The 23541-nt window shown below is 41.8% G+C and overlaps 1 protein-coding gene across 1 annotated transcript; it reads right to left on the bottom strand.

Moving 5' to 3' along the window:
• WDR4 (WD repeat domain 4) lies at positions 1041-23513 on the bottom strand. The gene is made up of 11 exons (XM_021406562.1): positions 23345-23513; positions 22880-22942; positions 20214-20360; positions 18258-18414; positions 17442-17554; positions 14619-14679; positions 13194-13292; positions 8243-8307; positions 6621-6804; positions 6110-6179; positions 1041-4158 (listed from the first exon to the last, which is right to left on the bottom strand). Exons 1-11 carry the CDS (start codon positions 23458-23460, stop codon positions 3980-3982), a joined length of 1254 nt encoding a protein of 417 aa, XP_021262237.1. The 5' UTR covers positions 23461-23513; the 3' UTR covers positions 1041-3979.

A 23541-nucleotide genomic window follows, 5' to 3' on the forward strand; every position in this document is an offset into this window, starting at 1 on the left:
TGTGTTCAGAAACATTTTTCTTATGCATGAACAAATGCTTCCAGTAATCCTAACAGAAAATGGAAGTGGGAAAAAACAGTATTAAAAGCAATACACTGCTAGTGCTGTGAGCTTTCCTCAACACAAAGAATCAGGTCACACAGCATGTTGTTCATCAGTGTTAATGGTTCCTCACAGCTGTGCTTCATTCTAAGGCACCCAGAGGTCAGGACAGCTCAATTTGGAAACAAGCTCTGAAGGATTTTAGCTGCTGATCCCTGGGGGACACAGTGGCAGCGCACCACAAGCTTGCAGTGTTAGGCATTAGGCTTGCCCAAACACTTTGCACTGAGGTGCACTCATTCCCAGGCAGAGCTATGCCCACAAGCAGTGTGCCCAGCACTGGCCAAAGCCATGACACGGCCGCTCAGGGCTTGCGTACCATGTGTGCCATCAGCTGTGGCCTTCACTTGCTCATCCCTTCCTTTTGCAGGGCATCCCATCTGCCTGCAGCTCTTGGTTTATCCCTTGGCTGCCCCTTCGCCTTCCAGAGACACGTTCTATTCCAGGCTCGACCTAAGGGAAAGAAATGTGCAGGATGTCCCTGGGTAAGAGAGGTGCTGCTTTGGGGCACCTATCGAGCAACGACTGATTTTAGGAGTTCTTCAGCTCTGGCAGGACTTTGCAGAACCTGAGTGTTCAGAGGTGCATGGTAACTTCTACAAAAACACTGGAAATGAACAACTGTTGGCCTCCACACGCATTCAAATCTCTAGGCATTTTTCATCTCTCCACCAGCAGCTATTGACAAATTGTGTCCAGTCTGTTCTTTCCCATTTGTGAGCCCCCACGCTCCACTGAGTCACCCCGGCCTCTTTCACAGCGCATGACCAGGTCTAAAGGCAGTGGAGACACCCAGTAAGCCCATAGGGCTTTTCCTTTGCAGGTCAAAACACTTCCTACAAAACATTTTCACAAATAGCAAGGAAAACTGAAGCAGACTTTGGAGCATGTCAAAATTGACAGAAACTTCTTAATAGCCTGAGTGTAAAGCAACTGTACAGAATTGGGATTTTTTATTTTTTTACATTTTTTTTTTAAAAAGGAGCATTTTTTTGCTTACAGATAGCATATTTACTCTGCAAGAAAAAGCAAGCTTTGTTAAAAAAAATAAGGGCTGCTCTAAAGCATGCTACTTGACTGCATTTGATCAGGATCCCTTCGTGCTAGGAGAGACAAAAGGTCAGTCTTCAAAGATCTGTTGCTGAAAGGGTTTCAATGAAATCCCAGCAATGTAAAGAGGAAAATATATTTCAGTTTAAAATGCTAAGGAAATAAAACTCAGTATTGCATCAACTTTTTCCCTTACTTGCATTTTTAAAGACTCCTTGGCTTATCAGTGTGCAGCAGCTTCTGACTGCATTCATCTCTCATAAAGAAAATCAGTTTTCAAGTGAAGCAGTCCCTAGGAAATGGCAAAAGAGCAGACACACGTGGCTTTGTAGTACACCAAGCAATAGACCAGAGGAGTTTGCAGAAGAGAAGAGAACCCAACAAAACAAACACAACATAGACCAAGAGTCATGTCCCTGCCATGACTTCCTCCTGCTGGGGAGGGATTTGGTTAGCAGGCCAGCCCTACAGAAGGCAGGCATGCCAAGGGGGCTCAGCTGCCGGACAAGATGGGCGAGCAGCAATGAAAGAGGAATGGGAATGCAGCCAGTGGGATGCACACAGGGGCTGCAGGAGGCCCCAAAAAAGAGCTGCTTGAGACACCAGCACCTGGCTGAGACATGGAAAGTCATGAGAGGACCACGGGTTCGCACTTGCTGTGGCACCTTCAGTCCCTTCCTCATGCTTCAAGGCTCCAGGCAGGAGCCAAGGCAGGAAAGCATGCTCAGGAGCATGTATCAGGACCAGCTCTTGCTCCCCACCATGGAAGCTGCCAGGGCTGGATTACCATCATGCCTTCCCCCAATGCAGCACCCTTTTTTTCCCAAAGGCTGCAAGTGGGACCATGTCCTCAACCCAGCAGCACCATGCGCCATGTTGCAGGTGGGATGCAGCTCCCAAATACTGCCTTGGCTGTGAGCTGCCTGGCATCTCCTCTGCCCTCTGGGTTTCCTGGCAGCTCCCTGCTGCAGGGTGAATATAAATGCACTAGAAATGCAGCAACACTTCCGCTCAGGGGTGGCACTCTGGGCATTTGACCAAAGAACTTACTGTTCATCACAACCTATGAGGCAGAGCTTAGGATATGAGTCACACAATCCCCCCAGAAACAAACCATCACAGTACAGAAGCTATTTCAGCCTCCAAGTCATAATTCATACCCATAATATAAGGCTCTTCAGATGGCAATTTCTCATCCTTTCTTGAAAAGAACAATGTGCATTGTCAGAGTTGCATCAGTGCATTTAAGTACTCCAAATACAGCGAAAGCACTTCACACATGCAGCTGTCCTTTGCAAGACTCAAATTACAGTATATCTTAGGTCTAGCTCCTAGTCCATGTCAGATATCCCTGTGGACACTGCACTGCATCCTTATTTCACTAACTGTGTGTGTAGTAGTAACTACTTCACCTTCCATTATCAGCAAGGCAGCTCCTGACAGAATTGAGACCTTTAATCAGGATGGCCAACATCGCTCTTGACACTTTGCAATATTTATCCAAATAGACTACTTCCAAGGCAACAGGTCCTCTACTAAAAGGAATCACTGAAAGAAATCAGACCCTGAAAGTGAACCATTGGCTCTGTACCAATGAGCACAATGCTTCATCCTTATAAATGCACTTTTCAAATGAAGCTAATATGAAAATCCATGTGAAATCATGCAGCATAAGAAAGACTTGGCCTCTGGGACCCAGAATAAGGACAACACTGCAATTCTGAGCGGACGTAAGCTCAAGTTCTGCTTCATGGCAGAATGGCTGATACTCTCAAAACAAGCCACATCTCAGCTATACCTTCAACATTAATATACCTAAACTTCGAGGGCAAAATTCATTAGCATCTGCATACTCAGGAGATCACAGAAATATAGAGACCAAGGAGAACAAATTATGACTCAAAGGCTAATTCTGAGTATCTTTAATGAACTGTACAGTTTTCAACACCTGGATTCTACAGTCGCAGCTGAAGTATACTATATTTCATACAGCCAAGATGCCGTCTGTTAGATGAACACGTATCTTCTGCCCTGTGATGAGGCAGCAATTGACCCCAGAAGGCTCTCACTGCTAACTTTTCAAAAAGATGTGTTTCTTGGCTAATCTAACATTAAAGAGTTCTTGTTGAGTGAAGCAGAACATGCTCCCAAGCACTGCTCACAGGCCTTTCAAATCATCTTCACAGACACACTATGATCATACTGCAATAGAACGATCTTCCAATAGCATAAAGTTGACTGACACTTTTCACTTTTGCTTTTCAGTGTATAAAACCTATTTCTGCACTCCTTCCTCCAAAGAGAAGCATTAAATTGAAGCCAGGCAGAAGTCTTACCATATTAAAAGGAAGATAAAGGGTAAAAACAGATGGTTTAGCCTCAGCTAAAACCTTTCACAGACAGCAAGAATTCTGCAATATTCCCTTTCCCGTAGCCAGTTACGCTGTGTTTGTTACATTAACTAACAGAATTTTTAAAAAAAGAAAAAAAAGTCAATTTTAATCAGTGCACTTTCACCTGAAGATGCAAGCCTGAACACAGTAGGCAGAAGGAAAATCCTGTTTCAAGGAAAATAACCAGTAATCATACGTCATGCATCAGAGATTCCCTAGAACTGAACTGCTGACATTTTTATGCTCTTAGAAGCTTAGACATACAGTATATAAGATACCTGCTGCAAGCGGGATATTGCCACAGTGGGCTGCCTGAAAACCAGAATCTGAGTTTAAACAAATCTTCTTCCATTAACCTTTGTCCTTTTAAAAACAGTCTACAGCCCAATCAGTTCCTTTCAGCAAGGCAAAAGTTAGAAGCCAACAACAGACTGTCATAGTGATGATTCTTCTGTTTTGATCTTTTTGGTTTGTCCATTAGCATCATGTTGCAGATCCTGCCTTTTCTTTTTCTGCTTCTGTATCCTTTCCTCTTTCCTCTGTAGGTAGACGGCCATGTTATCAAATGAAGCCTTGTAGAGAGTGCTGTAGTGGCTCTCTGCACCAACAAACCCTGCAAGTGGGCAAAACCAGGACACAAGACGTGTTAATTCCCTTAGTACTCTCACCAGTTATTTCCTGTACTGGAATTTTAGACAATGGAATTTCAACTCATTTACTACAGTCCTATTCACTTAATTAAATATCAGCATTAGCACTATTTGTGTGACTAAGTATCATCTGTTCTGCATTCACAGGGCCAAGTGCAACCAAGCTAAAAAAAATAATACACAGGCAGCCACCTGGCTCTCAAGCAAAGAGAGCACGCAACTCTCTTTATGTGCTGGACACTTGCAGAACTTCAAGGCTCTCATTTTTAAATTACCACTGTAGAAACCTATTATTTGACAGCCCACTGGCATTCTTCCCCAGTGCTTAAACACTGCAAAGGGCATGAATTACTACGTAACTGTCCTTAGCTGACTTGTTTCCTAGAGCTTCTTAGATTAAGCCCAAAGATGCAGACATCAAACAGTCATTTCTTCCAGTATGTATGCATTTTTAAGCATTCACTCCCAGTGATTTTGCTACAGTTCTGTGAATCCAGTGTAATAGTCATCATAGTACCTCTAGGACTTTACGTTTAGAGGAGTTAAAACAGGCAACTACCATAAAAAAATCTCAGAGTATTTCTGCAGAGAATTCAGCATGACACCAGCTGATTAGGTTCACATTTCTGAAAACTGCTAGAGGATCTATCTGACGCAGCTATTTATCACTAGCTCCCCTCTGTACCCTTACCTTTCTTCACTTCCAGAAAATCTTTATCACTAGCATGAAAATCCAGTGTTTGCTAGGGTTTGGTCCTGAAGCAAGTGTGCTTCTCCACAGTAATGTGCATATACATACTTCTGCTTTTTGGGTACACAAACGTATCAACTTTGCTTCTCCACTACTTGGCAAAGTCATGGTTTTACTTTCGAGGGTCTTGCACTCACATAGTAACCAACTGAGCGGCCTTTGGCCCTGGGACAAATTGCACGCTGTCATTTTGAATACCCATTCTGCACACTATTTGGTCAGTCTGCACTAAATCTTGCTCAACCTTCTTTCTGGGATCAATTCTAACATAGTTTCAAACAGTTCAACATCTGCTTCAATACTGACCTACACGTCTTAAAGCCTAAAGAATCAGCAAACAGCTGAAAGAAGCTTCTAAAAGGCAAAAAGGAGGTTATGCAGACATTGGGAAGACTGGTTTAAGCAATATAATGATCACCTTTTTCAAGAGAAGTAGCTGACTTTTCAAGCACTAATTATGGACTGGAGTAAATGCTTATCAAGTGAGCCTCCCCTTACTAATTAACAATAATAGATCCTGTCATCTGAGCAGTCCTCCTCTCCCAGCTGCAGATGCAGCAGGCTATCATGTATCACAGTAATTTGCTACACTGGAAAATTATGCTCAGAATCTCTTCCCCTGCATGCTCTTATTACTTCTCTACTGTTCATTTTCACTCAGCCCTCGTACTTTTAATAATCTGCCTGGCTGCAACTATCAAGTCTGCAACATCTACATGCAAACATCCCCCCTTCCAAAAGGGCACAAGACTTCCTTTGAGATTTTGAAGGTCGAGCACAACCACCTTAATGGCAGCCACTCTCTACTATCTTACTATCTCCACCATACTTTCACATCAAGGTAAGAGACAAGAGAACAAACTACCAAGTTCAGTATCAGAGCAGTAAGAGAGATTGTAGCAGCTCCGTGACAGAGTGTTTATATACAGCTATATGCTAAGGTATCTGTGTAAAACAGTTTTAATGCTATAAATTCCTACATTATTTTTAAGAACAGTAACTTGAATGCTGTTCATTATCAACACTAATTTCCATACCAGATAGAAAGATGATGCTGAAAAGAGGAAGCTGAGAGACTAAGCAACTTCAGAGAACTGACCTGAACTCTGATTTTGCTTAAAACTTTAGCTCTAACATTGCAGTTCCTAGGCCAAATTTCTCACCTTCAAACGCTGTCCAGTTGTCAAGAAGATATTTAGACATCTTCTGCAATCCTTCATCATCAGTTACAGACTGGGAAAAGGAAGAACACAGCATGACATTTTGTGCATCATAAACAAGGAATCTGGTGTTTGACAGCAAACTGAAAAATGCAACAGCTCACAGATGAACATAGTGAAAGGACAGTGAGTATTTTTAAACTAAACAAGTGCATCACCCAGAGAGCGTGAGCAGTGCTTTAAAGTACTGTGTGCCATGGCTGACAAACATTCTCCTTGATCCTCCTGCACCAGATGTTAGCTTTACCAGAGAAGAGACTGATAACAAGCTCCCAGTGGCTTTGCATTATACAGAAGTAAGAGAAGTAGAATGAGTGGTATCTAAGACTCTACTCAGTCTCAAGACTGAAAAAGAGAAGCATATCGGTTAGTTTTCATGGAACACAGTACACGCCAGTTTTATTACGAGGTCAAGACAAAACATCCACGATGTCAGCGTAACATCAGTATCTACCTTCCACTGTCCATCACATGGTCTGTACAACTGAAGAGGGGCCTCATTGTCTTCCTGTAGAATCCAGATTTCTCCTGTTTCCTCAAATGCAATGTCCCAACATTTGTGCTTCAAAGAGATTTGCTCTCTGTAAACTAGCTGCTGGGCAACGGCATCAAGCTGAAAGATGTAGACTGTGGGAATACTTTTGAGAGGAAAAACTTAATTACCATTATTACCAAATCCACCTACTGCCATCATTTCTCAGCAAACGACAAACACCCACTCTAATTCCAAACAAAGCCAAAGCAAATCATTAGGAATTGCAAAAAATACCCTAGCACTTCAGATGCTGTTTGCTTATGAGGTCTGAGGCAGAAGCTGCAGATACCTAATACATCAAATGGTCTTTCAAATGTTGTATGAAAGAAAAAGTAGTCACGCTGCCAGTCCTTTAAAAGAAAAGGTAGCAAAGGAAATTTAGTAAGGATTATTAAGGATTTACATGGGGAGTGTTTTATCATAGTACATCCTAAAGGACTTCAAATGAAAGAGTACATAACTGAGCACCAGTAAAAATAAAAAAGGAAAATAATTACATGCCAGAGAAAAGAAGAGGGAATGAGAGGGAGAGGAAACCATGAAATGGCTGAAGAACAGGTTTGCAGCACTGCACTGGAAAGGAACTCATCTCCACCTTTCCTGATAGCACTCATCCCTTCAGGTACAGTGCTCCCTAACCGCCCGTGGGCATCCTTGCTCCCCCTGGGCTGGCCTACAAGGTCTACACAGCAACACTACTTAGAAATGCTGGGCTGTGGAGCTGGAAATGAAAACTTGACAAAGAGCACGGCATGGCCCCTAGGTTAACTAGCACAGGCACTCTGGCTGCCCACACAGAAAGCCTGGCAGTACATGCGATGGGGAGAAGCTAAGGCTTCTCCCTCTGGCAAAGACCAAGTTCACCAAGGGGACAGACTGCTGATTTACTGTACGTACAGCTTTGGCAATCTCTCCCTTTCCTGCTGGCACTCTTTTGTCAGCAAGAACAGTTTTCCTGGCAGACTTAAGGTGCTGCAGAAAGAGAGGGGAAGACTGTTTGTCCACCTCTGCAAGGTATTCCCCTGCCGGTTGGATTGCAAGGTTCCTTCAGCTCCTGAGTGCTCTTTCCTTACACAAACATATGTATTTGAACTCAAAAGTCAACACACCCTCTCGACAGTTTTAAACTGAAGTAACACTGTGATTTTGAATAGTATGGAAAAATTCATTGACAAGAGCAGAACACAGTATGAGAAATTTGGGTACTCGGGGTACCACAGCACCCTGAACAAAACACAAAGGTCAGGCACAGCAATGTATTGAAACATCCTGAGTGCCAGGCAGTGCCCTCATGCCCTAGCCTTGCATCCTCCCATGAGGGAAATGCATCGCAAGTTCTGCAAAACCCACCTAGGTCAGGTAGCCTTCGCACTCACCTCTGCATTCAAACCATGTACAAGGTTTCAAACCCAAGGAAGGGGGGCATCCCTGTGACACTCAGATCAACAGTACCAGGCACTTCAGTTTGGGGAAACGTTAGCAGCTGTTCTCTCCTTTACAGGGGCTATGGTGACTTTAGCCATTATTCCATTTATTCTTACCAGTCACATAGTATGGCAACATAACTTCCTTGACAGCAGTAGGCTATTCTTGAGACAATGTATTTCTATGAGGAAAAGAAAAAGAAAGATCCTTGTAAATTAAGACCATTTTATAGGCAGAAAATTCACATTCAACTTCATGTCTTACCCTTTAAATTCAGCAGATGTCTTAATTTACAGCAAGCTAAGCAACACAATTAAACCACAGTCAAATATATTTTGCACCAGTGTTTGCTGTTTTATGAAGCTTTCCACACTTCTCCCCTTGCAGCCATCTCAACAGAGATAAAATATAATGGTTTTACTGAACTACTCTCAATAAACTATGAGATAAGACAATGAAGGAAAGTAAACCACCCTTAAAAATTCTCTCCTGTAATGCTAAGCTGCTATTACTTTTGTTATAAAAAGAAGATAGTGATGCAGCCAGTATCCTTGCTGAGTTGCCCCCATTTTCAACCTGCATGTGGGTGATGCCACACTGCCCAACACGAAACATGCTCTAAAGAACAAGACAAGTCTATATCAGGCCATTTTCCTAGTTTTAAAGAAGAAAAACTATCTATACCATATTTAGAAGTTATATAGTTTTATCTGAGAATCCGGGAGAAAATCAGAGCAACATCTTTGCAAGATAAACCATACCATTTGAAATATATAACAACTGATTTGAGGCTCCCTGAGTGGGAACTAAAAACTTGAGATGAGCACAAAATCTGCAAGAAGATGCCCTAAGGTGCTTTTTCAAAAGTATCTATCATATAACATGAAAGATGAGACTGCAAAAGCAAAAAGGCTGGTTCTCAAGGATATTTTTAAGTTGCGATAACATTTCTGATTAATAAAGCTTTCTTACTAGAGTCGCAGTCAGTTACTCCCTTTAGGGCAGGGAAAATGTATCTTCTTGTCACTTTGCTGGCAGAATTCAGATGTGTCCTCAAATTCCCCCCTCTTTTTATTCCCACTCATCCCTCACCTCTTTCCCTAACACAACACCACTCGCAAGACAGAGCCTCTAGTTCACTGACTTAATCTGAATGTCACCCTTTGAGTTAGCAGTTGTTGTACAGGCATTGTCAGGGAACCTGCTCCAGAGTTCTGCAGTCAACCGAGGAAAGCAAAACAAGCTCTACAGCCTCCAAGCATTCTAGTCAGCAAGTTTAATACAAGAAGCTAATTCTTTTCTGAACAGTAATGACAACTACTAGAAGATGAACTAACCGCAGGAAGGAAAGTTAATTAATAGTATAATTATAGCTGAAAGTCAGGGTTATACAGTGCATCTCCAGCACAAGAGACAAAAAAAATCTCTTGTGCGATGCAATCCCTTAGGGGAGGTGGGAGAAAGAAAGAACAGCATGCACCACTAGCAGCACGTACTTCTCACTTTTCTCACTCATTTGGTTGGACAGAAGAGGAACACTTTCTAAAATCCTTTATCAAAAGGATGGTATGTTTCAGAGCTCTTGTAAACAGATGGCACTCACCTCTTGCTCCACTGCAGAAATACAAAGTTGTTATTTTGTATTTAATAGGGGGACCCAGGACCCCTGTATAACACAGATACAACTTAAGTTTGCTGTTTCAAATACTCAGTAGGATGAAGATGAGGGGGTAGCTACACTGAACATTTTACATGTAGTTATTGCAGTAAGGAATCACTTACACCATAACTTCAGAGTAGAACTGACAACTCCTTCGTAAACCACCAGTGGGTTTTCTAGACATTCAAGGAAATAAGCCAAGATGATATTTATTGCTAATAACAAAGCTGCTCTCTGTCTCATGCCAGCTTTCACAGTAAGTGCAGTGATGGAAGCACCCACCTACACAGTCCATGCTTTGTCAGGGGGACAAAGGGTTCTGTGAACATTACACACGCAGAAGCTCTCTCCCACTCTGCACTGGGTGGGAGGAGGAGAATTCTGATTTAAACCAAATGCTACTCACAGCTGGACAAAGACATGAAAACGCATCTTCTTAGCAAGCTCCTTCCTGTTGATGTTTCTTTAATGGGGAAGTTAACAATTAGTGAATTGAATGCAAAGCCCAGAATAGTAACTTGTTCAAGGACAAGCCTATGAAATCAGTTAACTTAGAGAATAGCTGCATGAACAGCCTGTGATAAACAGATGTTCACTTGATACTCTCTTCACTTACTCAGCACTTGTGTGCCAGTGTTATCAGCCTGCCAACACCTTAAAATTAACTTCTGATGTCGTCTGTGAGAAGGGGTAACCCTGCGAAAACTTAATGTTCTGGAGCACCGGGGTGGAGTTGTGCAATTCATGTTCTGGACTTTAAACAAGCTTCTGTTGTCAAGAGGATCAGATGAGGTGAAAGCCCTAAATCAGGAGAATATTTATATAGCACTATGGAATTAGAGATTACTTTCAATCTAGTGGGCAAACTGAACTAGGAATCCGCAACCTATCAACTGAAACCAGCACTACGCTGCTCAAAAACACTCCTACATACCCAGAACAGACAAATTCATCATCTGCCAAGGAAAATAAGCCCACATCTCTGCACTCATGTGACCCACCACTACTTGTGATTCCATTATCACCCTGCTTCCAATTGTATTTTGAGCTTCAACTAATTCATAGTGGGTATCAGTGGTAAAAATGAAATGCAACGTGAAGGAAAGGACAAACGATTATGACCCCACCTAATCTTCGGTTGCCAGACTCATTAGCAGATTGAGTGCCACCTATAAAGCACTGACACAAGAGTCTGTTACCTTAAATTCCAACTATAAATGTCACACTCGGTTTGAAGACGATCTTTGCCCTTTATTACAGCTGGATGCACAGCATGACTAAATACCATTGCTGGACATCTATTTCTCTGGCATTTCTAGCCCTACAGTGCCACAGAAACACTCCTTTGGTCCGGCTGGCCATCAAGACAGAAGCAATCTCTTAAGAAAAATTACATTTTGGACAATCTTGCCAGGTTACTTGCCAGGTTACCTACAGGTTCCTGCAGGTTGCCAGCTATTTTATACAATGCATTCATTAATGGTCACCACACAGGCTTATAACAGTAGAGTTAGTCTGCCAGAAGTATATATTGAAATTTGTGTAGCAACACAACATGCAGGTGGCAACCCGTAGCACTGAGGCTTAAAAGTCATGTGTCTGCCTGTAATCACCCGGGTACTGCCTCTTCCAAGCACAAACAAACTCTGGAATCCAAGTGAGTCTTCTGCATGTGGTGCTAATTTAGTTGCTGGAGACAGATTTTAAAATGCCTGTAAGAATTGGTCGTGAGCAGAATTTCAGTGATTCAGGGAACAGGTCAGCCCAAGGCTTCTAAGATGACAATCAGAAGACACACAGCATATGCCAACGAACTGCAAAGCTCTGCAGGAATACAGTTTACTAACTGATGTGCTATATATATTAATCCACAATTTGTGTGCAAACAAACATAGTTTAGTGATGGGATTCAGGAGGTCAGGCTGATGGTTGGAAAAGTCCAATCTAAATAGTTCTATGAATCTAAGTACTGCTAATTTATATGCCAGCCAAATGATAAGCCAGTCTAAGCAACAAGTCACACAGAAGCAATAACATGAATCCATTCACAGCAAGTTGTTCACTAGTTTTCAATGACCCAATAAATCTAGCAGGCAAAGTACTGTAAAACAAAGCCATTCTTACCCCAAATAAACATCTTTCAACATTACCAAAGACATAGATTCAACGGTTACCAGTGTTGTTTCAACAATGCACTCTCTTTGGCTACTTTTGACCACAAGTGTAAAACACCCAAACTACACAAGGATATCAACTAGGTGGACTTGTGATCTAATTTATTGTACCCATTTTTCTCTTGTGGAAAAAAAAAAAAAAAAGGTTAGTAGTAACTTCAAAAATCCAGATTTCAAGCACTAGACTCAAGCTGAAACGAATTAAAAGACCTTGTGCATATGGACAGAAGTTGCTTAAGCTTTCAAGTACTTTCAAGTTCAAGAGCAGGTTACATTGCTCAGATAGTTACTATGAACTCCTGCTAAACGGATATCAAGGGCAAAAACAGGCTTTCCAGTATCTAAGGTTTGAATGTTGTGATGTAAGTGGGCTGCCCTCAGGGCTTCATTACAGATAGAAATGAAAGTTGCATGTTATTATTCCTAAAAACCAAACAGACAAAAACCCCGAACACCTACTGATGTCTTCTGCACAGAAAAAAATCTTGAGCTGTCAGGTCTGTCTCTAGGAGTATGGTCCCTCCATGTGCTGTGCTCCCAGTTTGTTATTGGGAATCTCACTAACAAGATCAGACCAGACCCCCACTAGCACCCTGAGCATGCACATATCATACTACTCACGTACAGACTGCAGTATAAGCATTGTTTCTGGGGTATTTAGTTTTAACATGCAACTCATACATTTTCATTTTGGACACTGCCCAGTTTCAGGACAATCCAAAAAAAAAAAAAAAAAATCAGTTTGATTCCACAGGGCAATACTATTTCAGGTAACTGATTCCAAATGTTACAAAGCTTCTTTTTGCTCCAAGAAAATTTAAAGTGTTGTTCAAGTTGCAATTTAAGTGTGTTACAAATGGGCTAATTTTTTTAGATTTTTCCAGTCTTACAGGATACTTTCTAGCTAATAGACTAAGGTATCAGTGTTTCCTGAAAAAAAATAGTAAGTGAAGGCTTATTTTGGTTTGCAGAACATATATTTTGCAATAATTAAGAACAGCTACTTCTAGTCATTGCTTAGCATTTTTAGAAATTCATGTAATTCATGTAAGACAAAAATGGATTTCAGGGACTTTCTTCCTTCCCCTAAGTTCCAAGGCATTTAACAGTTTCTAAGTCTTATGTAACTTCCTAAACCACCAACAGAAGAGATGTACTCCTAACAAAATGTGACAAACACTTCTGGGAGTCACAAGGATCCACAGGACAGCAAAAGCATTAACACAGCCATACCTGGTCCGTTTTGGTTGTTTCAGGCCCACAGACGCTGCTTAGATGACAGCAGTATACCTCTTCCCCACTTTCATACTTCCAAAGTCTTAGAGTGCAATCCTGGACAGATTGAAGTGAACACAAGTTGATGACTAACAGCTCCTCGGGCAAAGAGTGGCCACTTGCGGCCTACAGCTAAATTCTATTTCCCTGAAGAGCTTCCCACAGAAGTTCCTAAGCAGTCACTTAGTTAAGACCTCAAATTCCAGATAAAGCATTTTAATTAACATAATTCAACACCCCCCCCCCCCATAATTCTAAATTATTCAATCATGCTAACTTTAATTCTTCCTTTGAAGTGGAAATTGTGTAGCTCTAAGACTGGATTTCAAGTCTGTCTGTCTCAAATAGCACAGCAATACATGTGATCAGCATTTTAATAGCAGTTCTTTTAGGTTGCCCTTCTCCACACCTACTCTTGTCATCACCCAAATTCTCATTTGATTCAGTAACCTTCTGGAGAAAAACTGAACACCTCTCTTCAATTACTGTTTTTCCAGAGAATTTGCAAAGAATGAAATACCACCACACAACACTGACAGCGGAGTTGCTTAAACAGAAAGAGGAACAAGAGATAAGAGTCTTAGGGCAGCAAGAGCAGGAGTTGAAACCTCATGCTAAGAATTACTACAATCTTCAACATTATTTTTATTATTATTATTAATTTTGGTAGCCTCAGATACGAAGAATATTGTTTCCCTTATTTCAGATTAGCTCTATTTACTCACTTTCTACAGGTCTGACATGTCAGCAGAATCCCATCAGTTTAAGAAAAGGATTGGCAGGGAGTTAAAATACTCACTTCTTCAGCTGTCATCCAAGCATTGCGTCGTACTGCATTGCAGTCTCTACTCAACATACACTAAATGCATTATGAGGACATATAGAAGAGGACAACACAGAATGTGTCTCACAGGGGGAAGCAAGTGGGAGGGTGAAGAGGGAACAGTTTTCTCATCTCAAAAGCTCTAAGAAAATCTGGGATTCTAAGGCCATTAATTCTCAAGACACTCATTACTATGGCAGGCTGACATAATACTCATTTGCTTCAAAGTTGTTTAAATAGCGCAACGATTAACATTTGTCAGTGCTTCAAAGCAAGAGTTAATGATGAAGAAATACTGAGGGCTTTGCAATTTCTCCATCCCAAAGATCTTAATAAGAAGCTAACGTTGCTATAAACATTGTAAATGGCTCTCACGGTCCAGCAATAGAATGGCTTAACACTGAACAGAAAGCTGAGAAAGGGAGGAAAAGGGAGAGAAGACAAGCAAGAAAGATTACACTGAGGGTCCCAGGAGACCTGGGGGAAAACATAAGCAGACAATGGTTTTAAAATCTAAATTTTCAAGAAAAACACTTTTTGGAAGAAACTGCAATACATACCCCAGAAGCTGACAACAGAAGATCAGGATAGTTGGGTACTACGAAAATTTTGCTTACAAACCTAAAGGGAAAGAAGTCAAACACTGAACTCTCTCCTCTGTAATACTCTGGTCCTTTAATACACACTAAGAGAAAACACCAATTTTAAAGAGAATCTTACAATAAAAAAACAGATTTTCCAAATAAAGCCAGTTAAGAGGAGAAAAAAAGTATGTCTACAGTACTTAGTACATTATATATATTATAAAAACTATATTTAACAGAAGTATTCTACCACCTGCTCTCAACACATTCCACTAACTTCTTCCCAGCTGAGAACATTACTATTGAAACCAAAAAGAATGCCAGTGTAGATGGATTTACTCAGGTAGCCCATTCCCTTTTCTCAATTCATGCTGCCCATTAAAACCACTAATCAACAGATGCTTTTAATACACTTCAACAGCGATGACTCAGCTTTCATCTACAACATCTCTCCCATCACAGTTGGAGATCATTCAAAACCAATCTTTACAAAGTTTTGAAACAAGCCTGTGACAATTTACCACCAGTGTCTACATTCAGCCAGAAACCTTGTTTTCCAGAAGTATTTAATATTGCTGCATCTACCTTGACTTGTCTCTGGTGGGCAACAAGGACCTGAACTTGAGGGTGGATAGCGATAGGACAAGGGGGATGGTTTTAAACTGAGACAGTGGAGATTTAGGTTAAATGTTAGGAGGAGTTTTTCACTCAGAAGTGACACACTGGAACAGGTTGCCCAAGGAGGTTGTGGATGCCCCGTCCCTGGAGACATTCAAGGCCAGGCTGGATGTGGCTCTGGGCAGCCTGGTCTAGTGGTTGGCAACCCTGCACTCAGCAGGGGGGTTGAAACTTGATGATCTTTGATGTCCTTTTCAACCCCGGCCATTCTATCATTCTGTGAACTTCTAGAGTTTATTATTATCTTACCGTTCAGCAACATAAAATGCAATGCTCTGAGTGGGACTGTCTTGCTTTTGAATACAGACACAAATTTAAGGCTATTAAAAAAAAGAAAAAAAAGAAAAAAAGGGAAGGAAGAGATGATGATAAACTTCCATGACAATGCAGTAATAGCAGGTGCGTGAAGGTGTAGTAGAACACGAATCACCATGCAGCTCTCCAAAAGGAAAACCAGGACCATGAAACAAGATCCATGAATTATAGCTGCTTTCTGCAGTCCTTTGCTTATTCATTCCTTAAAGACTGAATTTTTACATATATTTCAAGCAATTTACATTAAGTGCCTTTCCTCTGTACAGCCATTAAGGAACTCTCTGCACAGGCACAACAGCCCCAGTTTAAAAGCACCTTCCTGAGCATCAGGTTCTATTCATTAGAAAGTACAACTGTGTACATAGTAGGTGGAATGCCCAGATACGGCTGTGTAAACATGCTACAGAAACTTACCTGATATCAAAGACTACTTATACCTTTCACACAGATAGTTCAGAGGCTTCACAATATGCAGGGACTATACAGGTTAGATTACCAAATTGTGTTATTAAAATCAGACAGACACTCCAAATGAATGTATCCTAAATGCTCTGTTAAAACACTTAGCTGGGTAAGTTCACATAGGTTATTCCCACACCTCAGGTTCCACAGTGACACTGCCTTACTTTAACTATTGGTCCTGATACAGCAAGCTGACTGCATCATGTTGTGTCACCTTATGGAATAACAAGCCTGGAAGGCTGTAGTTATCCTCAGTTAAGTCAGCAGCCAGACAAGGAGAAATAAGCATGTTTTGTGACCCATGTGGGGTCACATCTCCTTTGTTACCCTATCACTATGGACTTTGAAATGTAGAAGTGGCAAAGGAAAATAAAATCACAGAATCATAGAATCACCGAAGTTGGAAAAGACCTCCAAGAACATCTAGTCCCACCATCCACCTACCACCAATATTTCCCCACTAAACCATGTTGCTTAGCACCATATCTAAATGTTTCTTGAACACCTCCAGGGACAGTGATTCAACCACCTCCCTGGGCAAGTACAGTATCCCCAGCAATAACAAAAAACTCTCCGAAAGCCCACAAAACCACGCAGAGATGGAAAGCAAACTGAAAATAGCACAGATATTTTACAAAGCAAAATGTAGATGTGGGAACCTTTTAAAGTCTATTTGCCATTTGAGTCTTCTTAATCAGAGAAGAACTACCGAGAAGGGAAGGTACAGTCCCTCCTGCAGACAAGTACTGATATACCAGCTCAAAGACATCCCTTATTGGTCTCCTAGCAGGTTGCATTTTAGATCATGGCAACATTTTCCTATAAGGATATCCCCTAGAACACATCTACATATCCTTCTACTTGTCTAAATGTTCTTACCCATAGCAGAAGAACAGTTTCAAGAAAAACACCAAGTCCCTTTTCTCAGCTATCAGAAAGACCAGGAAACTACATTAAGAAGTGTGACTCCAGGATTCTGTTTTACGGGATCGCTTCATAGTCCCTAGCTCACTGTAGTCTAACATTTAATGAAAGACTGCTCTATCCTTCCCATCAATGCAGCAGTATTTTAAATACAAAGGAAAAAAAAACAACCACCACCACAACTTGTATTACCACAGAACTTTCAAGTCTGATCTCCAAACTCTGCATCAAGATGCCAGTAGATGAGTGTCCTTTCAAACCACAAAGACACACCCTTCCTAAGACTATGACTGTCTTGAGCTAACAACCTCCAAACTTTGCAGTCTTTGTAACCTAGGTCTGGCTGATTTAATACAGTTTGGGCAGACAAGCACTTCATCTTATGGAGGCACACTGAGGAACTGCACACAATGAACTTACTCTTCGTGTCCCAGGCAGTAGGATACAATGTTGTAAGCAGCCTTAGTCAAACTGACTCTGATCTTCTCATCTCTATCCGCAGTTAGGATATACCGGTCATTGGGACTCAGTGCCTGTTGGTAAAGTGGGAGTTTTAGTATCCAGTAGTCCAACGTGTGTTTTAACACATTTTTCCTAACCAGGGAAAGAGACAAGCAGTAGACTACCACATTCTCTTGACTCTGAATTGCAAGTGCAAGCATTAAGTTACACATTTTCACCTACAATTGATGCATAAGTCTTTATGACAGCAACTTGCTTGCTTGCTTGCTAAGACAAGTAGCACAGACTAAGTCCAGTAAAATCCACTGAATTGAAAGCACTACAGCACAAGTCCCACTGCATCTTCAAAAGCAAGAAACTTATCACATTGAAGAGCTAAACTGACATGACAGACCGCATGAATTCCCTTACACTCTCCATCTCCAAGTCTTCTGTGACTGTAACACGAAGAATTTTTGAACAGTCATGCATCCAGACAGATAAACCCACATGCTTGCTTCCTCTCCAAAATCACCATTCAGACACAAACTCAGTAGGAAGAATTTCAGACCAAGTATGCCATCTCTACCTAAAGGAAACTGATGCTCTTTGGGAAAAAAAAAATCCAAAGCTGGGAGAAGAGCAACAATGAAAGGCATGAATACAAGTTTCAGCCTTGAGTGGTCAAGCAATAGACCTGATGAACTTTGTAGGCTCCTTCCAATTGAACTGTTCTATTATATTCTAAGAAGGAATGCAGGCTTGCACACTAAGTACACAGAGGCACATGCTTACCACATCCAGTAGCATGGACAAGTGACCCAGTTCAAATTTTCCTTCTGCTTGTGGTTCTGTTATTGAGTAAGAATAGACATCACCAGATTTGTCTGCCACCAGAATCTTATCCTCAGCAGCTGTAATTACGAGTGAAGTGCATCTCCTATTCACAGGCCTGAAAGAAAAACAGCAGTGCTTTAAAGAAAGTCTACCAGATTTTCTTGCATTCTCTGTAAGAAAAATACAACCCAAGCATGTAGAAAAGAGAAAGGTAGAAGCTTTCCTATTAACTCCTACTTTGGAACAGCACATTAAAAACTGCGTTGAAGTTATTTCTCCAGTAGTCATTCTGTACTGTGCAGCAAAGTCCTCTGTGAGCCTTACAGAAACTTCTTCCTCACATACAGAGTCAGAGAGATGTAGTCCCAAGGCATCTCGTCCAGGCAAAACCCTAAAATGGAACTTCAATTCTCCTAAATCACCTGCCAGCATTACAGATCCAGCTGCCAGTATAATGTTTTTCTCACAACTTTTCAGGTAAATTTAAGGATGTTTCTGCAAATTAACAGCTATTGCTATTACTATTATTCTTCCATGTTCAAAATACCTCTTTTCCAAGCCTCTCTATGTCCTGAATAAGCATAGCTAATAAGACTGTAGACAATGGGGATCGCAGGAAATGGGCATTTCTCTTCACATACTCTGAAGTCCAGCGACCTCTAGAGGCAAAAGAACAACATACTGCACTTACAGAAGACCTGTAAAAGTTTCAGTATTTTTAGCGACTGTGTAAAGGAATTGCACAACAATCTATAGGACATGAATGCCTACTAACACACTGCAGCACATTTTCAAAATAGGATACCTGGCCAGCTAGGAAGTCTTATTTCAAGTTTGGCTGTACTGCCTTTGATCTTAGATTCAGAAGCTCCTTGCCTGACACAAGCTTATTTAGTACAAAAGCTAGCACCGTGCAAAACCTTTAATACAGCTTACCAGTAAAACTGCCTCAAGTTACACTGCTCAGCTTTGGCAATCTATTTTTCCACGCAGAAATCCTTTTGACTCTGTTCCCAGTTTCCCAACAGGAGGTAGCAACATCACAAAATTTCCATCTGTGATCTTAGCTGACCTTCTGGTAGAAAACTAAAATGTCAAACAATTATCCAATGGCATCTTACAGGCAGAACAGGACAGGACAGCAAGGAAATGAGAATACAGAGTGAACAGAACTTGTCATTTCCAATTCTGTCAGCGATTACTCACTACACCACTGATTAACCCACCAACGGCCCATCACGTATGTCCTACACACACAGACAAGCTGAGAGACAGCTCATTTCGGTTTTGCACTCTTCAAGATCACCAGAAGCAGAGTCCTAACACACTGAGTTACCTTCTCAGGAAGTCCTTCACAGACCCCTTTTTTATTTTTACAGAGGATTGCCATAAGCAGCAATAAAAAGCTTGTAACTGGAGGACCTCTGGTGGACAGCTACAGTTTTCAGAAGATAACTGTACTACAGACAGAAAACAGCAGTATTGCTAAAGATATGCTTTTAAGACAGAGTTCACAAACTCCCTAGAAAATCTTCTCCAATCAACAGAACCAGACAGCATGTTCACTAAACTGCTCACTGTCAGTCTCAGAGGCCCAACCTTAGCACTCTCCAGAAGGTAAAGTTCCAGTTCTTAAGATGCAAATATTGTCTTTTGGAATAAACAAAGTGATTCCCAGACAACAACATATACATCAGCACTTCCATTCTTGGTGTAGGATGTACCACACACCACCTCTTGATAAGTATCTTTGAATTCCCCCCCAAATTTTTTTTTTAAGTAGTAGGGGAAAAAAAAAAAAGAGGAAGCTTAGCAATAACAAATAGCTGCACCACAAGTCCTACTATATTATAACTCTGCATTAATCATCCATAGCTCCATTACAAAGAGAAAAGTAACATCCTGCTTCCTTACCTGATGCTAACACATTCCCAAGAAGGCTTAGTCCGAAACAGAATCAGATGTTTGTTGTCATCTGTCAAGACAAAATAATCTCCTGATGGGGAGAAGGCAAAAGCTAGGATGTTATCGCTCCCTTTGTCTGTTGCTTGTCCATCCTGTCTAATAGAGAGAAGGGAAAAGAAAAAAAAAAAGAGTTCACAACCTGAAACACAGCAAGTGAAATTCTCCAGAGAAGGTTCTTCTCAAACCACCAGCAAGAAGGAATACAAACAACAAAGTACAATGCTACAAGTCATGTTTGAGCTTAAAAAGTTAAGCTAATTTGAACATTAAGGCAAAGCTATAGCAATTCTCCTTGCCTGCAAAATCTTTTTAAATATGTTTTCAGGTGTGTTTCAGATACACGATGGCCTAATTTAGAACGTAACAACATTAATTAAGAAAAACCAACAACTTTTATAGGCCACAGCTAAGATTCTGCACAAAGACCCACAGAGGCACAACATCACACAAATAACAGAGTAATTCAGTTCAGAAGGGTTTTACAGAGATAGGTCAAATCAGAGCAAGTTGCTCAGGTTCTGTGCAGTGAAATCTCAAATATCTCTAAGAACAGAGACTCTACAACCTCTCTGTCTCCTGTTAAAACATTTAAGCACTCCTACAGTGAAAAAGCTTTCCTCTTGTGCCTTGTGCTGACCTTCTGCACAGACACAGCAAGCTCATCTTCTTTATATTCTCTACTAAGATAATAATAAATAAGATAAACCATTCTTCTCAACTTGAAAGGTTGGAATTTAAACATCCAGGAATAAATTTATAGCTTTTAAAACATGTCTCCACGATACAGGACAGTGCACAGAGCTGATGGGAGCAGTGACTAAATTCTGAATCAGTATCACCACGTGCGAAATTACCCCTTATTCAAACTAATTAGTACAAACAAGACACAGAACTTTGCTGCACTCAAATTAAGACCGTAATCCTGGTTTTCATACTGCTTATTTCTGGATGGTGCACAGTACAGGGACATCCACATAAATTCGTAAGAAGAGATTACTCAAGCAAAGTGTATGGTTACAGACAATAATTTATTAAATACTTAGAACATTTTTGAAATATTTAATAGCTTTTTTAATCTGGAGGCAAGTTATACATTTCTTTTTTCTCTGTGGTGGGAAAGAAAAAGTACAAGAAGGAGGAAACTGATGTAAGGCCCAAGGCTGCACCATTCTCTCCTTTAAAAATACTAGGGTTTGTGCTAGTAGATCTTCATACACATTTAAGGGAAAACAGGAAAACTGGCTATGGATATAACAATGGCAAGTGGTTGAATTTAAATTAAGAAAAAGACCTTTTTGTTTGTTTGAAATCTCATAACTTACAGAACAGACTCAAAGGAAGCGATATGGATGCAGCAATAGAACAAGGGGCAACAGGCAGGAACTGGAACACAGGAAGTCCCAAACTAACAAAAGAAAGAACTTCTTCACTGTCGGAGTGACACAGCACTAGAACAGGCTGCCCACGAAGGTTGTGGAGTCTCCTTCCCTGGATATATTCAATACCCACCTGGACGCTTTTCTGTGTGACCTGCTGTAGGGAAACTGCTTTCAGCAAAGGGAACTGGACTGGGTAATCTCTAGAGGTCCCCTCCAACCCCTACAGTTCTGTGATTCTGTGAACACTACACTGGTTTGGTTGTTTTTTGTTTTCTTTTGTTTTCCTTTCTTAGCTGCTCTAATAAAAGACACATTTTTTTTTGAGATGAAACTAAAAATATATATATATACTGACACATATCACAGAATCACAGAACTACAGGGGTTGGAAAGGACCTGCAAAGACCACTGAGTCCAACCCTCTGCTAAAGCAGGTACCCTACAATAGGTCACACAGGTAGGCATCCATAGAATATCTCCATAGAAGTAGACTCCACAACCTCTCTGGGCAGCCTGTTCCAGTGCTCCCTCACCATTACTGTAAAGAATTTCTTCCACATGTTAGTACGGAACTCCCTATGTTCAAGTTTTAGGCCATTACTCCTTGTCCCATTGCTACACACTACCGAGAGGAGCCTGGCCTCATCCATTTGCCTCCCTCCTTCCTTTAGATATTTATAAGCATTTATCAGATTCCCCCTTGGTCTTCTTCTCCCCAGGATGAACAGATCCAGTTTGCTCAACCTTTCTTCATTTAGGAGATGCTCCACGCCCTTTATCTGGCCCTCTGCTGGACTCCTTCTAGGAGATCCCTGACTTTTTTGAACTGGGGAGCCCAAAACTGGATACAGTAGGCTAAATGTGGCCTCACCAGGGCAGAGGACAGAACACCTCCCTTGACATGCTGGCCATGCTCTTTTAATGTGCCCCAGGATACCACTGGCCTTCTGGGACACAAGGGCACACTACTGGCTCATGGCCAACCTGTTGCCCACCAGGACGCCATGCCCTCCTCTGCAGAGCTCCATTCCAGTAGGTCATCCCTAATCTGTATTGATGCATGCAGTTATTCTTCCCCAGATGCAAGACTACATATCCATCAGAGCCAGCAATGAGCATCTGGCCATCACCTATTTAAGGAGCAATCTCATGGGTTTATTACCTTCACTGCCACATAACCTTAGGGCTAGATGCACCATCAAGGAAAACACCGTGTATCTACACTTATTTTCTCACCCTTTATTTCCTAAGGCCTTCTTTTCCACATTGGCGCAGTCAAACACAAAGAGAGTATCATCCCTGCAAATAAAAAACAACAGAATAAAAATGCTAGAACGGGAATAAACATGGCTTGAACAACAGAATGTGTCAACTCTTCCAGAACATCTTTTGCAGTTATAAGGTCAACTGACCCCTGCCCACCTTGGGCAGGGCTGCCCCCCATGAGCTCAGGCTGCCCCCGGCCCCATCCAACCTCGCCTTGAGTGCCTCCAGGGATGGGAGAGACACCCACAGACCTCTGGGCAGCCTGTGCCAGCACCTCACCGCCCTCAGAGGGAAGAATTCTTTCCTTATAACTAAGCTGAATCTTCCCTCTCCCGGTTTCAAGCCTCTCCTCCTCCTCCTGTCACTACACTCTGAAAGTTCCTTCCCAAGCAGCTAAGCCGGAGGGCAGCCCCACCCCGCCCGGCACGCACTGACCCGGGCTCCCCTCTCCGCGCCGCCAGCAGCCGGCTGCCACCTCCGACGGCCATCAGCGTCCCGCGGAGCGCTAACGCCGGGCCGGGCCCAGGGCTGCGTCCCCATCCGCCCTCCATTCCCCCCCGCCACGTGCGAGCGAGGCGCAGAGTGTGGACGTCACCGGGCGAGACGATGACGCACGGGAAGGGCAATGCGAT

This window comes from Numida meleagris, chromosome 1, assembly GCF_002078875.1.
Source record: "Numida meleagris isolate 19003 breed g44 Domestic line chromosome 1, NumMel1.0, whole genome shotgun sequence".
Classification (NCBI taxonomy): domain Eukaryota; kingdom Metazoa; phylum Chordata; class Aves; order Galliformes; family Numididae; genus Numida; species Numida meleagris.

What these genes read in the sequence shown, in the direction of transcription:
- WDR4 (XM_021406562.1), bottom strand. Translation starts at nt 23,460, where the DNA reads ATGGAGGGCGGATGGGGACGCAGCCCTGGGCCCGGCCCGGCGTTAGCG. An exon ending in TACTGCCTGGGACACGAAGA is followed by an intron (nt 14,680 to 17,441) that starts GTAAGTTCATTG and finishes CTTTCCCTTTAG; the next exon opens with GTTTGTAAGCAAAATTTTCG. An exon ending in TTCTGTTGTCAGCTTCTGGG is followed by an intron (nt 13,293 to 14,618) that starts GTATGTATTGCA and finishes CAATCTGTCCAG; the next exon opens with GATTGCACTCTAAGACTTTG.